Genomic DNA, 22,978 nt, shown 5'->3' on the forward strand with positions numbered 1-22,978 from the left:
AAGACCAACAGGGAATGAGTAATGACATCAGTTCTAATCTATCAGAGTAGAGCAGGGGTGTCAAACTCATTTTCACTGGGGCTACATCAGCCTTGCAGGTTGCCTTCAAAGGGCTGGATATAAAATTACATTTATACAGACCTAAAATTATTTCGGCCCCTTCAGGTCAATAACGAGGCTGATGTAGCCCCCAGTGAAAATGAGTTTGACATTCCTGGAGTAGAGAGTCAATACACAGTACCTAACATTAATAATTCAAGAAATTTTATGTGCATATTATTTAAAGATATGGAAGTAACCATCTGAAAATCTAACAAACCAAACTGGTTAGAAATAATTGCATCTGAGGAGCAGAGTGAAACTGGGGTGAAACACTGTTACTTCTCATTTTAAATCATTTTGTACCATTTGATTTTTTAAAAAACATGGACATGTTTTACTATGCTGAAACTTTCCTAATGTAGATATAGAAAGGGAACATTTAGGAAAATTAGAGGAAAACAACAAATTTGGATATAGATTAACATAGGCATAATGTAACTTCGAATAGAACTTGCTGACTTCAGACTACTCACTAAAACTCCCTAAGCCTCAGTTTCTCCCTCTGAACATATCAGTAATTATACCTAACACATAAGGTTCTTTTGATCTTTGAAATTGAGATAATATGCCTAAAGCCCTCAGAACACATAAGGAAAATGCTGAATATTGTTACATTTAATAGTTGCTATAAAAGTTACAAAAGCAATTATTATTCCCAAGAATGTATTATAGTCAATTTATTCTTTCACTCTCTCTTTATATATGATTATGTAAATATGTAATATTTAAGTGGCGATTTCTTAAATGCTGATGGTCACAAATGTTCTTCCAGCTGTTTTTAGAGGTTTTAGATGATTTGTTTTTATTACCTACTTTAGAGGCATAGTGATGTAATGGAAGAACCCAGCATTTGTTTGCCTGCCTCCACCTTCAGCAAATCATTTAACCCAATTTCAGTCATTCCATTTATAAAATGATATTGTTGGAGCATTATTTTTCTGTAGGTTATAGTGAATCAGATGCTCCTTTGAGGTGCTACTCAACTCTAGGGGCCATGGCTGTGGAATAAGAAAATAAAGCGGCCCGTTGGATGGGGAGCAATTGTGGGATCCCACACGTCAGCCCAGACCTTACCTCTAATGTTTGACTCTGGCGCTGAGGGGAAATTTCGGACCTCTGAAATGGGGCTTGGTTTTTAAAAAATCATGTTCTTTCTGAGAAGTACTAAGCCTGCTTGCTTCTGTCAGATGAATTTACTCCTCTACAGTCAAGATTCCTTTTAGTACATTCAATTCCCCATGAAATGATGCCCTCTTATGCTGCCCAACTGAGTTTAGTGTATATAATTCCACTGCTGAATTAATGGTTATACTTAAACATGCCTTCTTTTCATTGACATTCAGGCTTTTATGAAAAAAAATCAATCATCCTTTATGCCAATTTTTATTTTTTAAGTTATTCAAGAGTACATTGGATAGGATTCTGTTTTAAAGTTTACTTGCAAAGTAGTTATGTTTCAGGGTATTGCTACAAAAAGCTTTGAAAAACAGAGGATGTGGGAGACAGGATGAGGAACTGGAATTTTAATTACACCTCTACAAAGAAAACTCTTGACAAGTGGACTCACTTACCCATTCAGTAAATATTTGTCATGGGTAAGACTGATACTCAGATGACAAAAAGGATTCCTGCTTACAAATTATTAGGGCAGCCACAGGTCTGAAGTAGGCCTGCTGGAAAAAAAACATAAACCTATTTTCAATTTAAAAAAATAGTAAAATATGAAAAAATCCTTGCATTGCTAATTAAAATAAAATGACAAAATTAATATGTATTTAAAGGAAATTTTTCCACTCTCTATCTCCAAACTTTCCATCTCCAGTTTTTTCCATTCACATTCACATTCACAGGACTGGTATATAAAGGAAAAAAAAACAGAAGACTGCACACCACATTGTTTGCATTATTCGATTCTTCCTCTGTGTACTACTGTGTTTTTGAGCTGGACATTTTTGTTGGATTTAGGTTCCATGACACCTTGAAAAGACTCCTCGTTGGAAGTACCCCGGTTTATTGTTCTGTTTGTTCTAAAGGCTGCTTAGAATTGTCCAATTTCAAGACTCCACTGGGGTGAACTCCACCTTAAGTCTGCTTTTCTTGGGAGGGCCAGCAGGTCCCTCCTGTGCAGCTGTGATGGAGGAAGAAAAACAAAGCACGTAACAGAGCTGAAGATTAAAGATGGTGGACTCCTGTACCTACTACATTTAGTCAGAGAAGCACCGGGAAGCCAGCGAAGAGGAAAGGCCTGTCTTGACCTTTTCAGCTGCAGAGAAACAGAGAGGTCTCTATAGGCTATACCAGCAGCAGCCTTCTGTGCAGAAGGCCTTGGGCCCTGTGAGAGGTGCCAGGGAGAGCACCAAAGAAAACCACGCCACTTAACCCATTGCTCTGCATTCCTGTTATAACACCTAAGTTTACTGTACACTTTTAGAAATTCAACTTTCAGATATGTGTTAGGATGACATCGTGTGCATAAGTCTAGAGCTGCTTATGTATACTATAATATGGACAGTATTGTATCTAACATTATTTTTAAATTCACTGAACTCATAGAAGGATAATAAAGCACACTTATATTAATTTTATTACTTTACAACCATGGTCACTTAAAATGTCACACATAAAGCACATGTAATGAATGGTAGAAAAGCTAATTATCCAAAATTCAAATCCCCCAAGATCATTACCCTCTATACATTTCTACATCAGTGACGGTATTTCAAAAGAAAGGAGAAGGTTAAAATGAAATTTTTCTCTCCATGTTCTGGCTCTATCCTAACAACATCACTAAGGTGATGTTTGAAAGAGGCCAAGATGTGGTTCAATTTTTTAACAGCATTCTCTTTTCCTAGATAAGTTTCTCAGCTTAAAAATTACTCTACACATAACTATTAGACTATAGGGAAAATTGTTCTACTAGGAATATAACTAATATGTCAATGGGAACATGGTAAATGAAGCAGAGTAAATAATATAAGAGATTTGTATATAAATTAAAATTTTACCTTCATTATCTATATTTTCTACAATATAATTAATTCTATCTGTTGTCAGATGCATTATCTAATACCTAGTATCAAAAACAAAGTAGACATTTTTTGAAAGGATAAAGAATGTACACACTGATTCAAATTGGTTTGCAGAATTTCCAGAACATAGAAAAGATGGCCCAAGACGTCATTTTTCTAAAGCTGTGTCTCCTTGCCCGGCCAGCAGCTGGGTCGCAGTGAGTGGTCGCTCGTACCACTCTCCTTCCTGATTCTTGCAGACACCATTGTTCTTTCTCTCTTGGCTCTGAGGCTTCTATGCTTTGAAACATAATTTTTCTTTAAAGTGAAAAGTACTGCAGTACTTAGGAAAATGGACATTATGCCCAGCAGCAGAGTTAGTCCCAGATATATGTGTCTAGAAGAAGAGAGAATCTCAGTCTTAATTATTGTAACTATGAGACTTTAAATAAAATGTGAAAGGAAGATAACAATATCATTCAGTAAATACCAAAACCAATGAAATCCATCAAATTCAAAAAAACTGTGATGAGGATGGTTTCTTCAAGAGTGCAGATTCGGTGGCTATAAATGGCCTTCCTCTGAACATTATGCTTACATCAAGTAATTTTTTAGTAGCATCATCATTTTCAGTTATTACTAAGTACATAATCAGTTCTACCCTCTCTGTAAACTATTCTCTTGTCCAGGTGACCATATCCCTTTTTGCCAAAAACAGTGCCAGTATATGCTAGTGTTGTCCCAGGGTAATTCTTTATAGTGCTCCTTTCACTTTCAAATGTTTCTAGGTTAGAATAATAAATTCTGTAGTTACCTTTGAACCTTGCCCAAATTCACTTTTACAGAAAAACTGCAAGAAGCAATGTTAAGGGGGAACCAGAGCTCTCAGCAGAACAGAATGCCTTACGAACAGACCAGAGGTTTAAATCCGTTTCTTCCATGAGAAGCCTTTAGTTCTGCATTCTGTCACAAGACACGACTGAAGGCATGGGAGGACAGGTTGGATGATTCATTCTGGTCACCTTGTACTTGCATGCACAATCTCTGATTGAGTTACACTGTCTTTACATTAAAGTGAATCCTGCCTTAGCACATGTGAGCAAAGCTGAATTCTCCTCACAAATCAGGTCCCTTTCAAAGACCAGAGTAAATTTCTCACTTTACATCAAAGCCTATTAAATCAAACAAACTTATTCGAGATGATTGGCTCACTTCGCATCCAACTTCCAACTTACATGGCTCAGCACCAGGTTTATTTCTCCAGAAAATGCTCAGATTGTAAATCTAAAAAACTCCCACTTGCTTTTAAGCTATTGAAGCATTGGTTTAAGCAATAAGGGGACTAAATGTTTGATGAATTGGAGTGAATGATGCTATAGTGAAAAAGCCATGTCCCTCAGCCCCATACACCCTCACATGCACAGAGAAAACCTTTTACTTTTATGCATTTCAAGTACCGGAATAATTGAACATCAGTTTGGCAATAAAAGCCGGATAGATTGAGAGCCAACTCCAACTCCTGCCCAGGGGGATTACAGCTGACGCAAATGGGACAGTTTGGCTCAGTTTGAAAAAGAATAGAAATAAACCCAAAATGTGACCTACATTTAAATGCTTCTGAGTTCAGGGAATTACTCATTTGTGTGCATAAATTTTCAGAACTCTGTGCTATTCTGGAATTTTATGTCATTTTTAAAAAAATGATTATTCATTAAAAAAGCAAGTTAAGATTAGGAATGGGGAAAACTTGAAGGTATAGCCAAATAATGAAATGATAACAGATTTATTCTATAACACAGATTATGCGCCTAGCCTAGACTATCCTCCTTACAAGCAGTGAAACTACATGAGGAATTCTTAGTGCCAGTTGTACTGTGACAACCCGAGAGGGGAGAGCAGGGAGATGTGGGAATGGGTTTGATATGGTACCTAAAAACATTCGAGTCATACAGTCTGCAGGATCCTCTGCTTCCACATCTTTTAAATCCCCATTTCAGGCATGAAGTGTCAATCAAAACTCCAAAATATACGGGAGCTGGGATGCCTGCTGTGAGAAAAACAAATAATTGCTATTAAATATATATATATTTATACATTTTTTGGTTATCCTAAAATGAATGATTATCTGGAACTACTTAATTTCAGTCCAAAAATTACTGCTTTGCAGATACCAGGGCAGCTGCAGAGCTTGCCATCCCAAAACATGCCTCCGGTCTAAAGATTATTTTGAGCTGAATATTTTGAGAAACAGAAGACAGGAGAAGCTCTGAAGAAAGAGGACACGTTTCTCTTTTTTTAAAGGGAAATTTACATAAGGACATCATTTGCAAGGGTGTCTCTATATACACCAAGAAGATAAAGAGTCTACATTCAAGGAAGAACTAGCTGGTTCTATTATGCATAAAGTCCCATGAACAAAAAAAGCAATTAGTTAAATATATCTAACAGTCAATTGGGATTACCTGGTGTCTTAAATAAAATTTCTTTCTTTATATATTGTCCAATTTAATGGGTTCTTTACCATCTAAAAACATTTAGGTGATATCTAACTTCCATTGCTCTTGTGAAAGGCCAAAAAAATCCAAAACGCTTGCAAATTTCTGTATGTGTTTTAAAATTTTCATAATGGCAATGTTTCAAACATTCACAAAATCAGAGAGGATGATATAACGAACCTTCATGTGTCACTAACTTCAACAAGGGTCAATATTTTGTCATTCCCATGTCATCTTTTTCCAGACCCACACCTCCCCCAGCCCCTGAAACTTGTTTTTGAAATCTCACACATCATGTCAGTTCCCTTATATGTATTTCCGTATGCATCTCTAACTGATGACATTCTCAAGCATGCAACTATGCCATTCAACACATTTCATAACTCTATCAGGAATTCATACCCATGCTAAGAGATATTAAGTCAGGTCAGACAGAGAAAGACAAAAGCAACAACAACAAAGAACGAAGAAATACTCAAGGTCATGGAAAAAGAGATCAGACTTGTGGTTATCAGCAGCGAAGGGTGGGGGGACTGTTTCTCCCATTTTGTCAGGATTATATCGTATCTTCATATACTATACCTATTTTATATCGAGATCTTTGTAAACCAAATTTATTTCAGATTTTTAAATGTCTGAATTTGTTTTTCTCCCCAGTAATTCTTATTTTTTGTTAAATTACCAAGAAACATTTACAATTGTTTCACTTTATTCTTTAGAATATAAACTTAATAAGAGCAGAAAACTTATCTGACTCATTTACACTATTTCCTATGGATTTTAATTAATGTACATTGATAAATCTGGCACAATTCAAATTACATTTAAAAAGTCATCAAATCACATCCATACTGCTTTGACTGAATGATCAGACCTTTTTACCAAAATGATATATTCTAGCATTGAGAGTAGTTCAAAAGAATGCCTTCCATTTTAATAACTGAAAAAATTATATATAGGCTTTAGGCTTTCTTACTAATTCATATTTTTGCTCCTCTCTCAGAGGGTACTTCTGTAACAGCAGTGGATTTTTTGAAAATAGACCAATGCGGGAAGAGACAAGATTGTGAAGCAAAAAATGTCATTATTCTCACAAACTCATTAGAACATGGGCCCAACACTGGCTCTCAATAGACACATTTCTGAAACAAAGGAAAAGAAAAGTCAAGGGAAGGAAGGAGGGAAGGAAGAAATGAAGAAAGAAAGCCAATAAAAAGAATAGGGTCCTAACCACCTACGTCATTTAGTCATGCATGCTAATTATATAAAAATATTTAGAAAAGTATTCCAAATACCCTTGTGATGGCTACCATACTTAAAACACACATTATACATACCAAGAACTCTTATTGCCAAAGTGTAGATACCCAGGGCAAAAGACTTAAGTTGTGGCTTGATGCACCTGAAAACAATAAAAGCACTATTACAAGTTTATATATAGTCCACTAAAGCAAATAGTAACATTAGTGATAATCTACTTAACACACACGAAGTGATGTTAGAATTCAAGTAGCATTTATGGAGATCCCACTAGTGTCCTAGCATGGGGAAGGCAAATTATGCAAAATTAAAGGCACTACATCAAGGAGTTTATAGTTAATATTACTAGAAGGTAAATCAGCCCTATAATCAGCAAAACAATAAAGACAGAAAAAAATGCCATCTTCTAAGATTGCAAGAATTTGAGGCAACAATAAAGAAGGTTATTAAACCTTTAACTAGTTTTTGTGGTTTTGGTCTGAAAGCACAGGACCATACTAATCTGGATGGATACAATCACAATTACTGTGTCATGGTAAGTATTTTTGCTAAACAGCAGGAACTTGAATTTTCCAGCCGAGTTCTAGAGTACCTAAAATAACAAGGGCATCCTAATATGACTGAATAGCTGCTGCTGATTGGACTGTTGTTTTAATAGTAAGAAAAATGATGATATAATATGTACTAGTGAGTATTAACCATGATGCTACATTCAACTTATGTATAATTTCATTTAGTCTCTGCTTTAAAAGAGGCAAGAAACACAACTTTTCTCCTTCAATCCAAGGACATCCATCTCCTTCTTGGCTCCTTTAAGGAACTGGTGGTGAGGAAAACTTCCTCTAGTAGCCTGATTATTCATTTGGCCCACTAACTACTTGGCACAGGAAAAGAAGATAGTGACAACACAGCCGTGCATGAAGAGCCGTCCTGGCCTGAGAACTCTGGGACAATGATTTCCCATCTTTTCAAACCCATGTTCCCATTTGAATACATCTCATGCTGTCCTTAAACCCTTTCCCGACAATCAGATTTGTGGATATCAGGTCCTGTGTTCTGTCTGTCTTTCCTAATCAATTTCCACAGTATAAACTGGGAAATTAAATATGTATACAATATTTTTTACTACTCTCATTTTCAAAAAACTTAATATTCATTGTTAGCTATATTAATTAACTTAAAAGTCACCCAATTCATCTCATAAAAGATTACTTTCCAATAAAATTTGATTTTTTGTTTTACCAAAACAAAAAATTTGTTTTTTTAAATTTTATAAATTTGGTTTTTGTTAAACCAAATATATAAACATTTGTAATATTTTTAGGTTACTTTGATTAACTATATAATAGTAATATTTGAAAGGCTAATTCAATTAGGAAAAAAGTATACAGAATACTGGTTATCAAACATTGAAAAATTTGAGTTTATGTACATTAATATAGAGATCAATGAAAGAAGAGCTAATAACAAGTGTTTAATATAAATTACATTACAACAGAAGGAAAGTCTATAGGGAAGTTGAATGAAGATATAATTTCAAGGAGAAGAAAGAAATACGCAACATTTTGACTATTAAAGATTTTCACATGATTTTAAATTAGGTGATATAGGTTATTTAATCACTGTTCTTTAGATCCTATTGGTTGCATTTAAAGAGTGACCTATATTTAAAATCATTATATTTTTAAATGAAAATATTTACAATATACTGGAATCGATGCTTAGTTACTATTTAAACTTATGATAAGAACATTTTTAGATGTCCACTCAAATATGCACAGAGCTACACAGTATCAAAAATTCTTTAGAGTTTTTATAAGCAAAAATGTCTGGAGTCGTTGACACCATGTCATGGATTAGGATCCTCAATGGATCCAAAAGCCCTTAAAATGCCCCCTCCCGGTGTGCATGCGTGCGTGTGCACACACACAGATAATACCAATAAGAGCAAGAATATATTTTTAAAAAGTAATGAGTGCAAAACATTGTAGCATTAGATGAGCCTTTAAAGAACCTTATAAACTCTATTATTCATAATTCAGTGAAATCATGTTTAATCTAAAACACATTTAGTCTATACTAGTTAATACCACCATCATTAGAAATAGCATACTGTATTTTCTGAGTGGTAATGGTAATGTAGGCACTAACATTTCTTCCCAGACCAATGGTTTGCAAACATTTTTAACTAGGAAAACTTCTATTCAACCTCATGTTTGTTATAGAAACCTAAGTATCAAAGTGTAGAGAGGATGCTGGAGAAGTTTCCTGAGAGAGCTGTGAGACATCATGATAATTCCACTGCTCTAGATGATTATGGCATGTCTGATATTAAAATTGGGGTGGAAGAATCAGTGTTCACCTCAGAAGCAATATGTATCCAGGTATGCCACCCAAAGATAAAGTATAGGACGTGATGACTGATATTACAAGGAAATACAGAAACATTTTGGGACACTCATTATCTTTTTGGCATTTGCCCACCATGCCTGAGGAGTTTCCTGACATTGAGGTTGCAATTCCCACACAGGAGCAGTTATGAAATATCTGTAACAAGATAGGGGAAAGTCCAATTACTGAAGTGAAATTTAAATAAAATTAAAAAGATAAATATTTATTTTAAAAGACTTCACAGTATGGTATGCATACATTGTATAAACAATAAGGAAAATATTCTTATGTATTTTTCTATTAGAATATATCAAAAAAGACAAAATTTCTAGAGGTAACATTTCATTATCCAAACAGCGGATAGTTGGTCTACAAACTACTGAACCTACAGAACAATCTCCCAGCAAATCCAACCAAATCCAACTGTACCTTATTTCCTTCTCTGCCACTTCCAAGTGTAAACCACCATTATTCTCACCTCGATTATAGCAGTGGTCTCTTTATGCTCAACTTACTTCCACTCATTCAGCTATTGTGTTTTTCACACAGTAACCAAAGTGAGCCTTTAAAAATGGCAGTCAAATTACATCACTGTTCTTGACCTTCCAATGGCTTATTTATTATTAAATTTATTGGGTGACATTGGTTAATAGGGTCATACAGGTTTCCAGTGTATATTATCATGATACATGATCTGTATGTTGCATTGTGAGCCCAGCACCCAAGGTTAAACCATCTCCATCACCATGTATTTGGTCCCCTTTATCCTCCACCACCCCACCAAACCCCTTCCCTTTGGTAACCACTATACAGTTGTCTGTCTGTGTCTCTGGGTTTCTTATAACACTTGTATAAAATCCCAAATCCTTAAAGTGGCTTATGTACTAGCTGTGATATAGCCCATGGATCCTGCTCAGAACTAACTGCTCAGTGATTTTTCTCCTCTCCTCCTGCTTCAGCCACACTCATGGGCTCCCATCATGCCCTTGCCAAACCTCTAACAAGTACACTTGCCCCATGGCCTTGCTGTTGTCTCTGCTGGGCAGCTCTTCCAGATGGCTACATGGCTGGCACATGCGCTCAGGTCCCTGCCCTGATATTTCATCAAAGCTTCCATGACCCTCTGTTCAAAATAATACCCCCACCTCACCATCCTTTCCATCCTAACCTCCGCTTTTCTCACAGTGCTTATTACTACCTATCAGAGTACTATATAATCATTTATGTTTGAACATATACCCCCACCAGAATGTAACCCATGGAAGAAACTGTCAGTTCTGTCATCACTGCGCACCCAGAGCCTAAAGTAGGGTCTCATTTAGTGCACTCAATAAAAATGTTAATAAATAAAAAATTTGAGGATATGACAGAATTTATAGTGGTTACTAGGGAAAAAAAACTGGTGAAATAAACTCAACTAAATCTTGGAGAGACAACTTTTATAATTTCTCATCAGTTTATTTCTGTAAATTTCATGTATGAATGTGTATATATAGTAAGTTGTCATTTTTATCACAGAAAAGTTTGTGAATTTTTAGATAATGAAATAAAGGTGGCATTCACTTTTCAAGAAAGAGTAGCAACATAGATTTCTTTTTTAACATCAGGTAAACAGTTTTTGAGTCTTGACTGTCTCTCACTAGATATGTGACTATTAGGCGTCCTTTGTATTCTAGTGCCTCAGTTCTCACACGAGGAAAACAAACAAAATAATTCCCATTTACTCCAGGAACTTAATGTTTAAATGCAATTTTGTTTTAAAAATACTTCTCTTAGTCCCTGGCATACAATGTCTTCAATAAATGAAGTTGTGGTTAAGAAACAGCTTTTGCTCAAGCAGTTTGAGCAAAGGAGTAGTGGCTGAAAGAAAAAAAAATAGAAAGGAAAGAAGGGTGAAAAGGGAGGGATGGTGAAAAGTCAGATTTCAGATGGGTGGGTAGCCTTCCTATTGCCAGACACCAAACTTTTCTGTTCTGTATAAAATGTCAAAATAACAGTAAACAGAGAGAAAATCAACAAGTGTGACTGCGTTAGCAGAAGGGTTTGCCTAAGCATTCTTATACCATTGATAAGTATGTATAAATACATGTGTTTAACCTTCAGCCCTCGAGGATTGTTGCATACAGGCAGATCTCACTAGCCACAAGCACACAGTCTGACCATCGTGTGGTACACACGGCAAACATGAGGGAGTCTGTCTGTGCGGCAGGAATGTAAAGGCGTGATCAGAGGGATGAGTCTGTTAATAATGCTACCCTTCACAATTGGTTTTCTATCTGTATTTCCAAACTCATCATCCTCTTCCACCCTACAAAACCCTTCATTCCAGCCACCAACTCTTTATTACAGAAATTGCTTGATTTCTCAGGAAGAGCTGTCCCAGAACCATCAACATTCTCAAAACCAGATTCCTGACCCCTGGGTCTAGACCTCTTGGGCTAGACTTCCTAACACTGACCTCTACTGGTCTTGTCCCTCAAATCATTGGTCTTGGGGTCAGCAGATATGGATCCCAATACAGATCTTATTGTATAAACTTATGACTTATACTTTCTCATTCAAGGTTAATATGCCCTAAAAGCAAAATGGGAGAATCAGACTACATAACTAAGAGCTCCTCCAGTCCATTCCACGATTCTAAATCTTAGCCTAGTTCTTGCAACTCTAGTTTCTCTATATTTCCTGTCTCCACACAAAAAATAAGGGCCGAGTAAAAGCCAGTGTTCCTGTGAGCGCAGTCTGCTTCTGTGGGCCCCTGAGTCCCCCCTGGGAGTTCTGTAGTGATCTACTGTAGCAGGCCCGTTGGCACACACTTCAGAGAAGATGTCTTACTATAGTTTTTCCACTCCTGGTGGAGGTTTGACAACCAGCAAGACAAGCCGATGCATATGTGATTCCATTTTCACCACACATGGGTTCCCAGTTTGTCTCTGAACATTTGCATCTTGAGTTGCAATCTGAAAAGAGAGCTCGTTCATGATAAGAGACAGGTTTGGTTCTGAAAAGAAATGTAACAGTATAACATATTACCTCTTAGCAGGCAGCACGCTCATATTTTTAAAAAGCAATGTTCTGGAGTGATAGAAATGGCACTGCCAAAAAAACGTGCCTTTTGGAAACACAATTGTCATCAGAAACATCAGCTTCTGATCATTAAATGTGAGTTCATCCATGATTAACAGCTTTCTCTTGAGAGTTACCTATAGAGGTTTATAACTTCACATAATATCTAGTTCTTGGCTTATGGCTTTCATTAGTATCTATTGCCTCTAGAATCTCCTAACATACTTCTCTCCAAAGATGTATGAAAACGGCTAATGAGGCAGAAAAGTAAACTTTTAGAGCAATTTGTGACATTACAAGGGGGGAGACCCCCCAAAATGGAATTAATTTATAAAAATTTTGTATATATTCCTACATGCTTAAACCTTAGTCACTTTCAAAGTACTCTCCATTTGATGTAATACACCTATCAAGACATTTTTCCACTGCTGAAAACAGTTGCTGAACTCATTGATTTTGATACCTTTTAGTGCTTCTGCCGTTTTTTTGTTTCACCTCTTCCATATCGGCAAAACATTTTCCTTTGAGGATTTTTTCATCCAGGGAAACAGAAAAAGAGTTGCTTGGGGTGTGATCGTATGAACAGAGAGGGTGCAGGATGGGGGTCATGTCGTTTTTTGGTAAAAAATTTTTGTGCTTGTATATCACTCATCATAAAATAGGCAAACACGTTGAAAAAATCCACTGAAACTGAATGATGCCTCTCCCATTAATGGCAGCTGGTACACTGATACAGATGGGTTCCTAAAGCACTCACCTAGTGGGGGAAGGCTTTATTACAAGGGGCCGGCCCTCCAGAAGATAATTCTGGGTCTTTTGGGGTCCCCTCTCATACTTGAATGCATTGTAGGCGGATGGTGTATAAATTTCCTTCAGAGTTGCGTGAACATCAGTAAAATTGGCATTGCTAATGGTATGGTGAAGAAAAAAATAGCCAAGCAGTCAACATATCCACAAATTTTCTACATTTGTAGGAGCTACGTAACGTATTAGTGTATGTAAGTCTGATTGATAAATGCATTACCAGTTTGTCTAACTTTTCTCTTGCCCAGGTATCCTCCCACTGCATGGAGCCCTTTCATATCTCTGGACTTTATTTCCTATGCTTTTTAAAATGACTTAGCATTCATTTATTCATAAAAATATTGAAAGCCTTCTAAGTAGTTGCTTTGGGAGAAGATAGTTGCAAATATGAATGAGACGATATTCTGCCATCAAAAAGCTGGCTTTTTAAAAATAGTCAACATGACCTACTTTTGATTGTCTTCTCTCTTTTGTTCTCTCTCATCGTCTTGTATTTTCCTCCTTCACCTCTCCCAGTATTCCTTCTCCCTCACTTCTATTTCTTCTTCTCACCTGAATTACCTGATATTTCTACACTTATTCTCCTTGCACTATTTGCATCCCTTTATTCTTCTAAGGATGGACATATACAATGGCATGTCTCTTTATCTGCTCCTTAATTGCCATTTTTGGCCTTTAATAATTCATTTTTCCTTTCATTTTGAAATTATTTATTTGCTTATTTTACCCCCTCCTTCATTTCTTATAAAAAAGGTGAGGAACTTAAAAAGGAAAACATATACTCTCATGTACTTTGAGTGAAGGCAGAAACTATTTGTTTTATTCACTTCTGTATCACCGGCACCAAAAACAATTCCTGGTACATAGTAGGCTCAGAAGCAAGATTTCTGGTAGGTCAATCAATCAAAGAAAAATGGTGCTCTTTTGGAGAAAGAATCAGTCATTTTGATGCCTCCCTCTGAGAGGTATTTCCTATAATAATCATGATCGTAATTTCTTTACTGATGTGATATTCTGTCTGGTAGGACTGCTGTGCATTTGGACCTCAGATGTAAGAAGCAAAGACCTCTGAGATGTCTACAAACAAAATGAAAGGGTATTTAACCGGGTCTCCCGAGAGGAGGTCATAGAGGACTATTTCACTCTACTCTTGTCCATTAGGCATTAATGGTTAACTGGTAGTATCTGAAAGTATAAACACATGCCTTTGAAAGCCTGGAATCAGGCCTCTATGGATACTATAGGGCTGTGATCACGGAAGGTTGGAGCTGAAAGGAAATTGGTGTAATCTAGAACAACTTCTCACTTGGCAGATCAAGAAAGGCAGGGCCACAGTGGGCGGGTAATTTGCTCAAATTCATGTTTATTAGTGACAAATTATAACCCACATCAGACTTATTCTCATTATTGCAGAACAAAGGTTTCTTCCACTAACCTACGTAAAGCTTCTGTACAGTGTTCCTATTGAATGTCCAGAATCAAAACAGCCTCAGGGCACAAAGCAACTCAGGATAATCCCTAGGGAGCAAGTATTTTATAAAGCCAATTATTTTATATTAGTGAAGGTAAGTTGACTTTATCACCTAGGGAAATCTTGAAGCAGAAACTAATTGCATACACATTTAATGAAGGGTGTGTTGACAGTGAAGTTATTTAAAATATTAATTATAAGATGAGCTTTTTCAAATATGCCAGAATGTTTATACCCAAATGAAATTTTTCTTTAAAAATAGTCAAGCTGGGAGTGGGGAGACTTTTCCAGCGATGTTGCCATTTTTATTTTATTTATTTGGCTGCTTCTAATAGCAAAGCTACTCTTAAAGGCTAACTCTTTGCCATTGTTGAGAATATTTTAGGAAGCAAAAAAGGGGTCTTAGAATGTTTTAAATGACAGCATTATTACAATGTAGCTATAGTCTTCTAAGGTGAGTACTTTCAAGGGCTAGTACTCATGCAATAAACATAATACCTTTCATTGATTTAAAAATATTTATGTTTTATTATGTGAGTATACTTCTAACATGAACTTCAAAACTTTGCTGTTGCCCATTTATGTGTTTGCTTTTGTCTTAGAGATAGCATGAAGTTGAAAGAGTGTTACACTTTCAGGGAGCTAACTGACCTTTCCTAATTCAATTTCCATTAAACAAGGATAATAAAATTTATCTCATAAAGGAGCTCTGAGGCTACAAGGGAGATAAAGAAAGTGAAGATGTTTTGTAAATTGCAAAATACAAAGTACTTTACCACTTTCCATCTACCGTGAGGATTATAGGGACAGTTAAAGATAGCACAAGGCTTCTACACTTTCCAGAACCTTCTTGCAATTCCTGCTTATAGGTATCATTCTTAATTTACATCGCTGACTGTCACCAATGCTATGCTCAGATAAGTCTGACATGATGTTGACAACTTCCAGAAGCATGGTATTTGGACTTTGCATTCATTAATTTTCCTGGACATTTTAAACAACAAGAGTATAATCAATGTTCCCTTAACAACAGGAGAAGCCACGTTAATGAAAGTGATGGAGATTGGAATATAGAGGCAAGCAAATAAGCTTGGAAGAAAGCACAGGAAGGGAGCTGGAAAGCAAGCAGTAAGAAGCAGCTGAACTGGCAGGAAACAGAATGTAATGTCAGGAGTGTTGACCTTTGAGACACAGGTACTTTCAGTCAGGCAGGCAGATGCCATCAGCGAGGCCAGGCTGAAGTACGGAGGTGGCTCTGTAATTTTTTAAAACCAATAATGTAGTGTTAGGTGGATGAATAAAGAGAGATGTCTCTGGTTACACATTGTCACAGACAGAGAGGGAGCACAAGGACCCTTGAAGGGAAAGGGCAAAACAATTACTTCAAGATCTAGCCTGATATTAAAAGTGAGAGATTTTACTTCTGGGTATTTATCTAAAGAAAATCAAAATGCGTATTGGAAAAGATGTAAACACCCCTATGTACATGACAATATTATCTACAATAGCAAAATTTGGAAGCAACATAGGTATCCACTGATAGATGAATTAATGAAGAAATATGATATATATGTCTATACAAATAAAATTCAGCAATAAAAAAGAATGAAATGTTGCCATGTGTGGCAACATGGATGGACCTAGAGGGTGTTATGCTCAGTAAAATGAGTCAGACAGAAAAGGACAAATACTTTATGATTTTATCTGTATGTGAAATCTAAAATAGAGAAACAAATGAACAAACTAAAACAGAAATAGAGTGATAGATTCAGAGAACAAATTGATGGTTGCCAGAAGGGAAGGTGGTGGAGAAGTGAGGGGGAAAAGGTGAAGGGGAATAAAAGGTACAAATTTCCAGTTTTAAAATAAATAATCACAGAGAGGTGATGAGCACAGAAAATACAATCAATAATAGAGTGACAGGTGGTTACTTGATTTATTATGGTGATCCAGTCATACGGTGTATAAATGTCGAATCACCGTGTTTCACACCTGAAAATATATAATATTATATGCCCACTATGCTTTAATTAAAAAACAGGGGCGATAGACTCTGGAAACCTAGAAACCTAATCAACCACCCATAAGGGATGGCACAGGTCTGAGAGTATCAATAAATATTCTCTCGGCCACCCGCCAAGAGCTAAAGAGAGGCGTGGGCCACTGGGTTGAGGAATAGAATTCTCCCCTAGAACTGCACCTGATTTGAGTACAATGAGGGCTGTAAAGGGTGGCAGAGAGACCTCCCCAGCTGCTTCGGTGTGCAAAGAAAAAATACAGTTGTTTCCTGAATGCCATGTGTGTTCTGTGCCAGGCAGCAGCGATCACTTTCACAAGTGTTATCTTGCTTAAGTCTTACAAACCCTTAAAAGGCAGTTATGATTTCTATTTTTAAATGGGAAAATTGAAGCTAGATTATATTAAATGACCCACACAATTCTTCTTCACTAAGAATGGGAAGGGGCAAGATTCAAGGTTTAAATTTTCCACTATCAGGTTGTTGTCCTAAAATAAGATGTATGTTTAGCATTTTTTATGTTTCCCTAATATATTCAACTTCAAAGGAGATGACAGATTTTGGTGAATATAACAGCTTCCATGTTATAAATACCAATAGCTATTCCATAATAGAAAAGTCTCTCCCCTCCCATAGTGATAATGCTTAAAAATCAACTTATCTGATTTTGAAATTCTATGAAAAATTAATTTGATTAAGCAAGCCAATCTCTTCAGATTACTTAACGAGAGAACATACCCTTGGTAGGAGACAGTTAGTCCTGCCACTTCGGAATTTTCACAGCCCAGTGCAAACAGGGAAAGGAGCAGGAGGTACCCAAGAACAGATGATCCCAAGTAGATTTTTGCAGCTCCAAATATACTGATTCTGAATTTTTTCATAACTATCCCCCCAGAGAATATTCCAAGGGCTACTGCAGGTATGTTGATGAGCCCTGGGGAACAAGAAAAATATACCATTCTGTGAATCTCTGAAAGAAATCTGAGTGTACTCACTCAAACTTTCTTAGGGATTACACAACACTATGACGTACTATAGTTTTAGACTATAACATATAGACTATACCAAGTAGACACAGATATACTATGACTGCTGGTCATTTTATGCTATGGAAACATTCATTCACTATTATCTACTGACACATATCAAGGGATTCTGATGTGTGTCTAGATTATAGTTTAATGACAGTACGACTGAGTCTTGGTTCTGACCACACAATGCCTAGCATGGGGTTTGCTATCAACTAACACTGAATAAATCAGTGAATCCCTGTGTTTCTGGTCCAGTCTCAGGACTCACTGGTACAAGCAAGTGACAATAGTTGACTTAATGTTCTTTAAGGTTGTGCATATAAAAGAATAGCCACATGATACGCAGGGAGTTTTAAAAAATCTTTGCTTTATTTCCTGGTCCCTGCAAAAGTTGTTTTCATTGAGGACCCAATTCTCAGCCCCTTAATTCAGTATCTTTCCTAACAACAACAAAACAAGGCGTCATTTGACTACTTTTGTATTTTTATTTGTTGTGATATGCCAAACACTCAGCCACGCATTTGATATATTACCTATCACATTACCCTTCACCACAACCTTAGGAGGCGGGATATTATTATTCTCACTCCAGAGAGCAATTTGTTAGTGGTCATGGCTAGGAAGTGGTAACGTCAGGTTGTAGTACAGGAAGTCCGATGGCAAGTCCTATTCTTTCCATTGCTATGTTATGCTCTCTCTCCTTCGGGGGGCTAGGGAGACAGCATTCCTGATCAATGGATGTGAAGCCTCCTTAGTTATCAAATAAATGTGACTTAAAAATGACACAAGAAAGAGGTCTAACAAAGTGGTTGAAAACAGACTCCAGACGTCTAGCGGCCTGGATTTTGACCTTGGTTCTATAGCCTAATGGCTGTGTAACGGCAGGTTACTCTTTGAACTTGTCTAAACCTGTCTGCTCACCTGTAATATGGAGCTAATAATAGTGATTAGAGGACATGAAGATTCTTAGCCCGGTATCTGGCACAAAGTTATTATTTAATTAGATTATTAGCATTTTGGTCTTCCAGATTGACAAACATGGAAATATTGCTGTGGGAGGAGAAGAACACCTCTGTGTTAGAAAAGACAGAGGACGGGGGTCTTTGATGCTGTGTTGGTTGGTTTTAAATTGGGAAATAATTCTAGAGGGAGCAATCTGGCACTTCATGATAAACCATCTCTCTGTTAATTAGAACTTATTTTTATATTGTCTATACATCAATCACTGATGTCCACATTATCCTGAGCTTTTGAGATAAGGTCAGAAATTTGTAAGAATTCTGGCCAACAAATAAGGTTCATATAAGAGCTTGGTCTTTGCTGGGGTGAACAAAGGCATGATTATGAAATTAGTGAAATTGAAAAAAGAGGAGGTGCTAATTTTTGCTTCCCCAGCTGAACTGAGGTTTGTGGGTTAGGTAAATGGCAGAGATGAGCGTATACTGGGTCCCTGAAGAGCTAAACATGAGTTAAGAGGCATCTGATTATTATTTTTTTTTAAAGAGAGAAGATAGAAAATGATACAACAAACCTGGTTACTCATGACCCAAGTTAAAAAATACTAATATTTTCTTTTTTTTCTGATTTTTTAAATAGAGAATATATCAAGCTGATTCTCCCTCTGTTTTAGGTTTTGTCGTCCTTCCTAAGAATTAAGTGCTGTCATGATTGGACGTGTATCATTTAAGTCCCTACTTTTACACATACATCATACTTGACTTTGAATCATTTCTCACAGACTCAAGGTTGACACAAAAAGAATGCAGAGTTTTATCCTCTCTCTCATATCCTCTCTCTCAATTCCATCTCCCAAAAGAGATTTGTGGAAAAAATACCTTCTGAAAACCAGGTTCTGAACAAAAACCTTCAGAGAATGTCCTTAGGATTTCATTTTATTTTGCAAAGTAAAACATCAAACCTGGGACATTAGGAGTCATAGCACTAAGAATACCCACTATTTTCTAGCTCCAGTGTTCCTTTGACCTTTGCCTCCTGCTCTCTGACCTAGAAGATCCTGAGAATTGAAATGGATTATTCTAAGGGCATTGCTCTTTCAGGATGGATTGTTAACTCCTCTAACACCTTTTTATACCATCAAATTGATTCTCCCTTTCTAGAATATCATAATTTAATTATTAAATTTGCAATGTTAGCTTAGCTACAAAAAATTAGTGCTTTTCTATTGTAAACCCCTTTCCCCAAGTAATTATCTTAATTTTTCCTTTTCTGTGTGATATCTTTAAGATAATTATTATCACTGATGGTTAATGTCGATGTATTATATCTACTCGAAACTATCTTATTTCATTTAAAAAATCCAAGAAGTTAAGCAAAAATGATTACTAACTGTATATTATGAAGGAGAAGAAAAGATAAGATCATTTGCAAGTAACTTAATAGTGATAGAAGAAGCTTAAATGGAAAATCCAACTGTCCATCCAAACTTCTTTCAGCAGTAATTGAAATGGAAAATTTTTAAAAATCCACAAACTTAAAAAAGCAAAGTCATTGTACATATTCTTTAGTCCCTGAATGTGAAACCTTTTTGTTGTTTATTTTTCTTTAAGCTTTATTTTCAAAAATTAAAGTAGTTAACAAGAGGAAATGCTATTTCTAAACTTTAGAAAGAATAGGGCCAACATACAAAAATATGTATAGCAAAAATAAATTGCCATTGTAACAGCTGGCCTTTGAACACCTCAGGAAATTTCTGTTTAATTTTTCCTCCAGGTCATGTCCAATGCCTTCTCTGTGAGTAGAGGGAAAATGCGCTTTCTTCCTGCCTCTCCCATATTTCATAACAGAAGGGATCATTCTCCATAAGCCAAAGAAAAAAATGAAGGAGAAAAGAGAAAGAAGACAGAAGAAAAGAAGTGAAAAAAACCCTAATATTTATTTAATGACAGCTATGTATATTTATGACGCATTTTATATTTTTTCAACCTAATGATGTATTTATTTTCACCATTCTAAAAATAATCAAAATAAATATTAGGGATGTTTAATAAATTACCCACTTATTCTTACTCTGAAGCATCACATACTTACTAATGTGAACCAAGATACACTCAGAAAATGATCACATCATTTTCACAGCTAGCTGCAATGATGTGAAATTGTTAGACACTATTACGTATCTCTCACAAAAGTCCTTGTGTTATCTGTAGACATGACATGACAGAAACTATGAAGAATTAGAATTTTAGGTAACTTGTGACAGATCCAAAAATTCTGATGACGAGTTGTTTGGATCTCAGAGTCCATCTGAGTGTGCAGAGAAGGGTCACAGATTGAAAGAAATAAATCATCATCATCCACAATTTAAAAGAGAATTATTAGAATCTTCTTGTCAGTTTTCAAAAAATAATTATGCCCAGAGAGGAAATGTAACTCAGAAACTCAGGGGAAGTAATTTTATTCCTGGCTATATCAAAATATATGTAGGATACATATGCATGATATTGGGCAGGCCACTGAACCTCTCAGAATTTCAGTTATTTTAATCTGTGCTAATTCTCCTTAAAAATAATTTTATAGGCAAAGGTATTTCATTTATTACCTCTTCAATAGAATAATTAGATTACATATAATCTTATTTTCTATTATTAATACCTACCCTCAAAAGTTCTTTTAATTTCCTTTTATAAAATGAACTTTCAACTTGAAATAAAAAATTCACCATTTTAGTGAGGGAAAAATCATATACCCCCCAAATTTTCTAAGTGTTATGAACATGTTTTATAATGAGAAATAAACATATGCTTAAAGATATATCACTTTACTACAATTCATGGAGAAAAGGTGGTCTTTCATTTTGATAAAAGAACCTGGACATTCTCCTTCATATTCTAAAAAAAAAATTGAAAGATATTATAACCTAAATGTAAAAGTTAAAACAATTAAGCTACTAGTGTAAATATTAGGAAGACATCTTTATGGCTTTCAGGTTTGAAAAGGATTTCTTAAAACAGACTTAAAATAGCCTTAATGACAGAGAAAAAGATTTAAAATTGCAATTAGTGAAAATTAAGAAGCTCACCATTAAAAAAGTGAAAAGGTGAATTATAGTCTATGAAAAAATATAACACATGTAATTAATAAAAAAACATGTATCAAGACAAAAGAACAGTACTCCTACAAATTGATAAGAAAAAGATTGACAACTTTGTAAAAGTGGGAAATAACTTGAACATAATTAGCAAAAAAAAAAGAATGTTGAAATAATCAACAAGCCTGTAAAAAGTACTCATCATTAATCATTTATATGCAGATTAAACCACCGTGAGGTACCAGCACACCCCATAAAAATGGTTACAGTGAAGAAGACTGACAGTCCTGTTACAAGGATGTGGAGCAACTGAAACCATCTGAACATTCCCAATGGGAGTATAAATTTGCAACTCTTATGTAAAAAATGTCTTGGCAATATTTACTGGACCTAAATATACATATTCCCTATGACCCAGCAATTCTGCCCCAAGACACAGACAAGAAAATGAGTGTATACACTCACCAAAAGACACGTAGAATGATCATGCAGTGTTACTCAGAATAGCCAAAAGCAGGACACAATCCACATGTCCATTGACAAGAAAGTGAGTAAATCAACTGTGGTATATTCATGTGACCGAGTATTACACAACAATGAAAAATGCAACCAGTGCTACGTACGACATGAATGAATCTCGTAAGATTCACTTAATTAAAATAATCTAGGTATATAAGAGTACCTAACATATTATTCCATCTATATAAAGGCAAAAGCAGGCAAGGCTGATCTGTGAGGACAGAGTTCACAGTAGGTATTAGCTTTGGGAAAGAGCCTTGAGCAGGAAGTGTCACTGTGCCCCTTCGGGGATGAAAGGGACTGCGTGCTCTGGACAAAGATCACTACACAGATTCTCATACACACATTTGTTTGGCTGAGCTACACATTTAAGGTCTGTAAATCTAACTGTTGCTTATAAGTTATACCACAATAAATACAAAGGGAATTTTGAAATAAAAAAGAATGTCTCAAACTTTTATTTCTCTCCTATTCTTAGAATTGACTGGCCTGGATGGAGTATTGGAGGAAAAAACACCTAAAATACTTCTTCATGTCAACCAGGAAATAATAAAATTAAATTAATTTGAACCTACTCATGTTGAAAGTAAAAGTTCCATGGTATAGTCTGAATATTTAAAATTTAGAGAAAGAATCGCTTGGACAGAGTCTATTAGATTAGCATCTGCTCAGTGCTCATTCTCCCGGATTGTTATGGAACAAAATATATATCCTAAAATATCAGAGATAAATACATAGAGCAATTCTTTAAATATTTTAAGAAGAATAA

The 22,978-nt window shown here is 35.8% G+C and overlaps 1 protein-coding gene across 1 annotated transcript in view; it reads right to left on the reverse strand.

The window, feature by feature from the left end:
• Positions 1 to 2,080: 2,080 nt before the first annotated feature.
• The window catches only part of SLCO1C1 (solute carrier organic anion transporter family member 1C1), a 40,932-nt gene continuing 20,034 nt past the window's right edge, over positions 2,081 to 22,978 (reverse strand). Inside the window, exons 11-16 of the mRNA XM_024575778.3 lie at positions 17,350 to 17,545; positions 12,089 to 12,254; positions 9,228 to 9,412; positions 6,943 to 7,007; positions 5,040 to 5,157; positions 2,081 to 3,507 (exon numbers count right to left, since the gene is read on the reverse strand). Of these exons, the coding sequence (XP_024431546.2) occupies positions 3,288 to 3,507; positions 5,040 to 5,157; positions 6,943 to 7,007; positions 9,228 to 9,412; positions 12,089 to 12,254; positions 17,350 to 17,545 (950 nt within the window). The 3' untranslated portion in view covers positions 2,081 to 3,287. The remainder of the gene's footprint in view (positions 3,508 to 5,039; positions 5,158 to 6,942; positions 7,008 to 9,227; positions 9,413 to 12,088; positions 12,255 to 17,349; positions 17,546 to 22,978) is intronic.

This window comes from Desmodus rotundus, chromosome 3 (genome assembly GCF_022682495.2).
Source record: "Desmodus rotundus isolate HL8 chromosome 3, HLdesRot8A.1, whole genome shotgun sequence".
In the NCBI taxonomy this organism is placed as follows: domain Eukaryota; kingdom Metazoa; phylum Chordata; class Mammalia; order Chiroptera; family Phyllostomidae; genus Desmodus; species Desmodus rotundus.